This window comes from Sphaeramia orbicularis, chromosome 3 (assembly GCF_902148855.1).
Source record: "Sphaeramia orbicularis chromosome 3, fSphaOr1.1, whole genome shotgun sequence".
NCBI classification, from domain to species: domain Eukaryota; kingdom Metazoa; phylum Chordata; class Actinopteri; order Kurtiformes; family Apogonidae; genus Sphaeramia; species Sphaeramia orbicularis.
Genome location: NC_043959.1, coordinates 54,798,384 through 54,807,477, shown reverse-complemented (window position 1 = coordinate 54,807,477; position 9,094 = coordinate 54,798,384). Strand labels below are relative to the sequence as shown.

At 40.3% G+C, this 9,094-nt stretch overlaps 1 protein-coding gene across 4 annotated transcripts in view; it reads right to left on the bottom strand.

Annotated features, from left to right (window-relative positions):
* Nucleotides 1-1,648: 1,648 nt before the first annotated feature.
* Nucleotides 1,649-9,094, bottom strand: part of pcdh17 (protocadherin 17) — a 93,867-nt gene continuing 86,421 nt past the window's right edge. For all 4 annotated transcript variants that reach the window (XM_030121489.1, XM_030121497.1, XM_030121506.1 and 1 more), the window contains exon 5: nt 1,649-6,463. In XM_030121489.1, coding sequence (XP_029977349.1) covers nt 5,766-6,463 — 698 coding nt within the window. In that variant the 3' untranslated portion in view covers nt 1,649-5,765. The remainder of the gene's footprint in view (nt 6,464-9,094) is intronic.

Below are 9,094 nucleotides of genomic sequence, written 5' to 3'. Positions count from 1 at the left end.
GTTGCTCTGAAACCTCCGACTCATTTGCCCAAAGCCTAAACAGCTAAATGAACAATAGAGTGAAGCAAAACCCAAAATGTATCCAGCACAACCGCCGTTAATGCTGTCAGAATCCCTCTTTTTTGTGTGTTCGGTACACGTTTACTGCAGACAGATGCACGACATTAAATCATAGATGTGCCCATAGAGTATCATAACATTATTTCACACTGTTGCAACTTCTGCTGTGATGTGTAAAGTCTTATGATCTGCACAGTTACGAGACGCCGCGACTGATTAACAGGCAGCAGACGACAGGTTGTTTGTTTGAAAGTAAACTTTATGTCTGAAGAAACGCTGTAACACGAGGCCAAATAAGACAGCGCTGCGTGTAGCTGCTGCAGCTCGAAAAATTATGTTTTTAAGAAAGTACCTCTGATATCTTTTTAATTAATATCTGCCTTGAGGCAACTCAATAGATACAAACAGAAAAAAAGCCTCTGCGAATATAAATGGTCTCCAGAATCAGTATGGGGTAAACCATTCCCTCTGTGGTCAAAATGAAAATTAATTTGATTGAGTCCTTTTCAAATAAATAATTCCAAGAATAAGTTATCTTGAGATGTTTGAATAAGTTCTTTTTGGCAGCGAGGGCTGAAAGCACTAGTCTCTCTGTCTGCTTTCCAGTTCATGTTAAGAATCTGTGTTTATTAAGATGGATTTTGAGACGACTACAAACACGACCATGCCTCTTAAAATGTTTAGATGTAAAAGCATCTCTCCAGTCGTTTGACCTCTTTTATTATTTACCAATATAATGATTCACTTGCATATTTAGGACGTTCGTTCATTTAAAATCCTGATTTAATTCTCCTGCATGAGTATTTACCAGTGCAGACTGATGCACGGAGTCACAAACTGACACGACTACATGAATTCCAGCATTTTCAGCGCTGATGGAAATACTAGTTGAGATAAATGTGTGGGTGTATCATGAGCTTTTAATGATTTGTCATTTTGCATTGGGAAAACAGCACCCGTCAACTCTATTTATTGCTTTGCTATTCTTTTTAGGGAACTATATACAATGTGGGTCGTTACATTTGCCACCCAATAGCTATAAAATACAAATTAAGTAAAGCAGTTTTGACCGAGCAAATGGAAAGTGTTCTATAATGTGTATCTGTCCTTCAGCTAGATTTGCATTCACAGGCCAGTTCTCTTCAACATTGGCCTGTGGTCAGAGTGCAACATGTGCATTAGTCCACGTAAATTCAACCGTCAATTGATTTGCCTCTGAGCAATTAAGCAGTAATCTTTTTTTTTTTTTTTTGTGGCAAAAAATGTGAACCTGCGACGAATTTAAAGAATCACTGGCCCAAAGCTAATATTAAATCAGTGTTTTTGTGTCTGCGGGGGTCTGAGGTGTCTGTCTACATGCATTTAACACCAACCAACACGACTGAAAACCAATTTTTGTCTTTTTCCAAACCAGGCCAGCACTGTGAAAGCAAACAATGCAATCCTATTTGACGAGGCAAAATTGGCTGCGTAGATGCTTGAGAGAACATATCGGGTGTAGCGGGGTTATCTCATGGGAGAGGAGAATTTAAAGCAGAGCCATGACGAGCCATTCCTCAACCAACTCATACAAGGACAAGAGCAAACATTATTAGTAATTGCTTTTTTATTTGATCTTTTCATCATTTTTTTTTTTTTTTTTTTCAGATAGATCACAATGAACACAGCCTTTAGACAATAGCAGTTGAAATAATCCATACAAATGAATGTCTCTGGTCTTTTCACCAGTTGCCCGTTGTAGCGTGGAGCCCATTGCTATCAGCGTGGGCTTGGGGGTGAGGGGACGTCACTGACAAACATCGGGTGCTTGTTCTAACTAACCAAAACAGCATGTTGTTTCTATGTGTGAAAGCAGTGGCTGTCTGAGTCCGTGTGCACCTGCATCAGTGTGAGTCAGAGATCAGAGGCGGTTAGCCACATTCAACAAGGCCCTGTCCTAATCACTTGGTAAAACCAACAGTCTCAAGTGGGCAAAAATAACCCACTCTAAAGTTGAGTAATGCACTGCCAGTGTATGATGCCAACAGTGTGTAATTAGACAATAATGAGAGGCCTTACATTATGTTCAATCTCCGACTACGTTTTGACCTCAGCAGCAGCCTCTGCTCTATTAGACAGCAAATAGCCTGAGAGAGGGGCCATGGCTTTAAAGAATACCGTCCATCCATTGGACCCAGCTCATTTCCTGCCCACAGTTTGCGGGTATGTGTGCAGACAGTGGCCGGGCCAGGAGAACACCATTAGAGGGGACAGGACTTTCAATGTGCCTGAAGTGTGACAGTGTTTTGCATCAGTTTCCCACATTCACAGATGGATCCGCGGGGCGACCTCTGCTCTATTATTTTTTAATTAATGCCCGCACAAACAGGTACCGCAGCAATAGGGGTAGGGTGTGAGTTAGAAATAAATCTATACCACACAAGTAACCCAAATTAAACTGGAAGAAAGGAATTGTTTTGTTTAACAATGAGGGCATGAAGGCGAATCAAGGAAAAGCATGCAGGAAACGCCTGATCCAGCATGAAGACCAAGAACAATGAGATAAAAGGAAAATAAAACCATGAAGACAAGTGTGGAAGTGTCACATTTATCTGTGGAGTGTTTTGCCCTCCCTTTCAGCCTTTACTTTACCTTTAAGGGGCTATGCATTTAAATGAAAGGCAGTGTGTTGCAGAAGTGCCCGGGCGTTTGTGTTTGCGTGCATGCATAAGTAGCATCGCTTTCTGTTAGGATCACAGTTATGAAGCCGTGTTTCAACAGCACATTTTAACAGCATCTTTCTGTTCGTATGATGCGAATTCCAGACTCAGGGCTTGATTTATCTGGATATTTGGGAGAGATAACAGAAAATATCTTATTAAAAGTAACCATAAATATTTTCTTTCTCCATCTCAGCCTCCCAGCCCTCTCTAAAAACAGCCTCTGCCGTCTCCCAGGAAAGAGCTGGGGTAAACTGAAACCAAATACTTTATAGACGAAAGAGAGGAGAAAAGGCAAGAGTTACTTTGCTCCAGAGAGGGAAGAAAGCAAACATCGCAAGAGGAGAAAAGTAAGCAAATGATGGCTGAAATAAAAAAAAGATGGAAAATAGGCAAAGTATAGAGCGGCTCAGCAGAATGGCAGGACAATGTCCAAACATGTACCTAGATTAAGGAAAAAGAGGGCTTAGACAGAAATACCACAATGCTCAGATGTGATGTGTGTGATGTCAGCAGGATAAAATGTGTAATACCTGCTGTTCGGATTGAAACCCCGGCTTAGATACATGTTCTGCAGTAAATACACCAGGAGCTGTAAGTCGCTGTTCCCCCTAATGGATGCATCCTACATAGATTTGGTGATTGTGGTCACATTTTCCAAACACTAATCTAATAACCTACTGTTCTGCTTAATTTACTGTCTGAGAATATTAGAAAAAGCAGAGAGTGGCCGAAATGTGCCAAGATTTTCAAAAATAAATGTCTGTATCATTTTTTTTTTGTTTTTTTTTTTAGAAAGCCTGAAGGTGAAGCCACTTGGTTATATAAACCGTGTACCTAAACAGCTAAGACATCAAATCCAAAGTAACTTCAGATATATTTTCAGATGTCAAGTTTCTCTGCAAAGTATGAGAATCGTAACATGTTTTGAGAAGGAGTACATACATAAACAACACAGACTGCTGAAAAAGAACCTCTTTTGGTCCTTTATAGAAAATGCACATTCTGGTGGACCAGGGCTTTATAAGCAGTCACAAGCTCCACAGATACAACAAGCTCTCCGCAGAGACAGTAAGGCAGTTTTATGATCACCAAGGAAACCACTCCACTTTCCATATGGCAGGTTTCTTTTTTGGAAAGAAAGTAAAAACATAATGAACACAAAATACGCATACTAGTTATTGTTAAAGAAAATAGCTGCCCTGTAAAAATCTGCTCAGTAAAAATATTCAAACTGTTATCTTGTGGTTGTTGCTTTTTGTTGTTGGTTGAATTGTATTCTAGATCAGCTGGCTCATTAAGCTTTCAACAGTTATTGTATTTGATCCAGCTGGATCTCAGGGTAAAAAGAGGCGACATCTCAAAAGCACTGAAGCCAGCCTGCAACGATGCAGAATAGAGAGGAAAAAACACCAACAAAAACCCAAACTAAAGCAAACTCACAGAGTTCGACAGCTACTAAGGCAACTTTTGCCAAATACAATATAAGCCCATGTATATTGCAACACAACTATATATTAATTTAATAAAATACACAATATAGCTTTTGTACACATAACAATTTGGCTCAAATGCACAGAAATTGCAGTAAAATCAATAAAAATATGTCAATTTTTTATGTAAACACATCTAAATTGGATACATTTACACATATAATGATATTATGTATAGTGATAATGTGAAGGGACATTTTCTTGTTTATTCATATTTTTGGATATTTGTCTTCGAAACAATGGCAGTGTCCTTTGCAGTTCAATAAGTTAGTAGCCCACTCTCGACCTTGTCTTGAGGACACTTTTTGCTGAAATTCCTCATTTCTTTTTTCTTAAAAAAGGTATAAATATTTTGTTAATATTTGGACATTATACATGGATTCATACATATATTCATCTATATCATCATATAGATATCATCTTTTCACAGCTGAGGAAATATGTCCCTTTTTACACAACTTGTGATTGCCTTAAGGCATAGTCACACACATGATAATTCACTGTACACAAGGAAGCTGATGATGAACATGTATAAGACAAATACACAGATGGCCAGTTGTGTGTATGCGTTATTGTGTGTGTGTATGTGTGTGTGTGTGTGTGTGTTTGCTTGTGTGTACGGGCATCAGTGCATGTGACTGTGTTGGCATGTGCACAAAGTGTAATGCACATGTGTAAAATGGGCGTGTGTGTGCGACTACACCGCTCAGCGTCATGAATGTTTAAATAGAGGCGTGAGACAGACACAGTTTACACATGTGGCTACAAATGACTGGTGAAACATGGTTACACTGTTAATAATTCTCCATCGGTGGAGCGTTTATGCCCCTCCAACCCCAAGTCCATAACCAACCACTGTGAGCACAGCCCTGATTACCCAACCTCTCCATGTTCAGACACAGGATCCATCACGCTTTAAACACCTATAATAAAGTCAGAAAAGAAAAGGTTGCTTTGTGTACCTTTGTCTTTCACTGTCCCGAACCGACTGAAACTTGTTTCTCTGTTTTCACTTCGATTGTCATGTCTGACCATAAATAGTCCATTTTCACTCAGTGTCTATGGCCATTACACATAACAGAAATCCACCTACACACACTTAGATATGTAGGATTTCACGAGAGACCATGAACAACACACTTATGAGCTGGTGGGCACTTAGATAATAGTTTGCGAGGTGCCAGAGGCATAAGCCACTGCAATTTGCTTAAGAATCCAAACAAAAAGAGTTTATAAATTCAGCAGAATTCAGATGTTTGTTACACAGTTCTACTTTTGTTGGTAGGGATTAGCACCAAAACTGGTGCCAAATGTCTGACAGTATAAATGTTCCCATTGTCCATTCAGTGTCAGTACTTTTTAACAACAAATACAGTAAAAAGAGCTCCTATCATAAGAGCCATTTAACCTTTTTGATTTGTTTTGGTGACAGTTTTGGCTTGAGAGTTTTTTTGGAATAGGATCCTATTCCTTTCTCTTTCTCAGTGTTTTCTTTTAGTTGCAGTCCTTTGTGTCACTTCCTGAGTGTGCCGGTGGCTTCACTTCCTCTGCAGTCCTGCAATAGTTTGTCGATATCTCTCACCACCTGGTCAGCGTCCATTCCTTCACGGTTTGCATCAGGCTCCACCTGCTCCAGGGCACACTCCATTTCACCTGTTGCCTCTTGGCTAATCCTGGAGCGGGCCTCAGCCAGCACCTTGGCCACAGGATCAGAGGGTGGCAAGGGTGGATAGACCCCCTGGTCTCTGGTTTGTTTGGTTGGTGACAAGTACTGACCGTCAGGAGGCCCGTAGTGACCAGAGCATGTAGCAGGAGGAGGCTTGCCTTCAGCCCCATCAGCTGGACTTTTGACTGAGGAACAAGGAGACATGGTGGAGCAGCCTTTGGTGGGACTGCTAGAGGCCGAAGGGACCTCTTGGAGGAGTGGGCTAAGGGCACGTTTTGCCTTCAAGTAGGGCTTCACGTTGGCTACCAGGATGGTGTGGTCGCGCCGCTCCTTGCCAAAAGTGCAGAATGTCTTCTTTCCATTGGGGTTGACTGTTTCATAGGTCTCTGTCTCGGGCACAGTCTCCATTCCGGCTGGCACAAACATATTGTTGCGGTAGTCAACACCCTCTGCCTGGTTCCCTCCAGCTGGAAACTGGGGCATCCAGCAGCGGTCGGAGTGGCCCAGTACTCTGCACTCCTCTGTACAATTCACACAGTCTTCATCTGCAGAGAAAAGAAAGGAAAGGGAAGCATGGTCAGTGGTGTGCACTGAATAGAATAAACCCACACAGTGAGAGGCCCATATTATCATGAAGTAATTATGAAGCTGAAATGCACTTTAGAAAAAGTTGTAGTCCAAGCATAGGGAGGTAGAGCCAAATATAATGATATGACACCGAAAAGGAGAGCTAGCTGAGGGCATCCCACCCCAAACACATGCATTTATACATATATGTACAGAGGCATGTATGCACTTTTACACACATAGATACAGAACCACCTTTCCATGGGACTGGGAGACACCTGCTAGCATTTTCCAAAGCTCTGATCAAGGGGATGGCGGAGCATACAGAAGGGATGGGGAGGGAGTGAGAGAAAAACAACAACAGTTGAGGTTTGGCAAAGGCGTAGTGCCGTTATCATAAATTCATGTCAGTGGGCTTTGAAGCCCTCCCCAGACATAGAGGCTGTGCCAAATGGCTTGTGCTTCTTCCATGTGTGTTTGCGACTGTTTGTTTGTGCGCTTGTTGCTGTGTGTGAATGTGTGTTTAAGCGCAAGTGTGTGTTCCCCTCTTTCATCTATTCAGAGGGAAGCACACTCTGGCTGATTATGGGAGTGTTCATGCCTATGTCAAACTGATCCAGGACTTGGTTAGAAAAAACAAAACATTAATAAAAAGAAGAGCACATTTTTTTTCCTCTCGGGTGTGAAGTGGAAAAAAAAAATAATAATAAAAAAAATAAAATAAAATAAGCATCTGCTGTTCCACAAATGGAATTTTTCCATTGGCTGAGAGGGATGAAACACACAAAAAGACATTATTGTAACTGTTTAGATTATACAAACTCAGTCAAGTCCAACTGGTTTCAGATACTGTTCATATTTTACTTACATGCCAGAAAATTAGGTGGATGTGTATTATAGCTTAGTAGTGATAAATATAAAACAATAATATTGGGTAGTTGCTGTATCTCTTTTAAAAAAGGCTAGAACACTATTTCGCAAATGATATGTGACACATCTATGCGTGCGCCTCTATCAATCATCCTGTTTGTTAAAGTGGGGTTAACGTAACAAGGCATAGGTTAGACAAACTCATGCAAGGAGTAACACATCAGGGTTTCACACAGCTCTGCAGTAAAATACAAACATTTCTTGCACAAGCTTGTAAACAAATGGCAACAGCTCAGACTACTTTACATAATGGTTTTAAGATATTGGATGCATCTTGTCTGTCTGGGGTGCCAAATGCTGCAGACATGCTCTACACTTCTAATATTTATAGCATCTCAGGGCTTGCTAGTTTTCTAAAAAAAAAAAAAAAAAAAAAAAATACTGAAAAACAAGCTGAAAGAGAAGAGAGAGGCTTCTAACCTCCAAATCTAAAGGTGGTTAAATTTTGTAACACTCACTTCTGTCTGTGGCAAAATATACAGTAAGTGTCAAACAGCAACAGGATGAGTACAAGATAGATTCCTGCCTATTATTAAAAAATATATAAATATATTTGTGTCAGCTTTCATCTCTGCCCAGTTGAATCTCATCTCATTTCATGTCTCTTGTTTGTTTTGCAAAAAATTGATAAACTAATCTAAAACCAAGCAGGACAAAACACTCACACTTCACTGGTACATACAAACATAAGTAATGCATGTGATTTCTAATTATATCCTGTAGATATAATAAGGGCAATTAAAAGCAGGTATGGCTTAGCAAATATAGTCCAGTACAAAAATCGATATGAGGAGATCGATACATAGCCATAAGACTTTCACCTCCACCCCACACCTCCCTAACCTGTGCTGTTAGATCAGGAGGAGAATAAGGGTTAAATCAATAACTCACACCATATTCTGTGGCTCTGTAAACAAAGTTTTTAGCAGCTGAAATCCAAACATAAACCTGCTGTGACATTTACTGGGTGCATACTAGTGATGGTCATCTGTGCTTTTATTCAATACATGGTTTAGTCGAACCAAATTACTATGATGTAGCCCCCACCTGCCGAAAGACACACGGTATTTAACAGATTTTTTAGTCATTTTATTTATTTACACATCATAAATAGCAAGAGAAAAAAAAATCCTGCAAGTAACACCACTGTGCAGGAGAGGATAGAAGCCAAAAAAGGCTTATGTAAATGCCTCCCTGGAAATAAACAACACAGATGCAGATGCAGAATTACAAATTGTAAATGTATAGTGTAAATTGTGAAAGTATAGGAACCAGAACTACATTTTAACTCATTATTTCTCATGCATTTATCTTTTTGTAAGTGGAACGCTGTGGTTTGGAGTCAGGAACCAAAACTAGTTGGCAGAATTTAACACTCAGAGTTAAATAAGTTCTCTTCATTTATTTAAAAGCAGGGTTTAAATGAGTCAGAGCTGAAGAGGATTTCGACTATAATTCTCAAATAAGTGTGACAAAACAACAACAGTGCTGTTAGGAGCTGTAAAGCGACCCCATCAATTCCATTATGTGATGCACGGACCTTTGCAGCGTTGCTAGAGTGCTGCTTTAAAGACCGCAAACTTGGGGCTAATACAATCTTTCGTTGATGCGAATGAGCAGGCAGAGTGGATGTGCTTGAGTGCACTTGGCTAGGCTGTCTTTGCCGTGTTGCGGGTCAG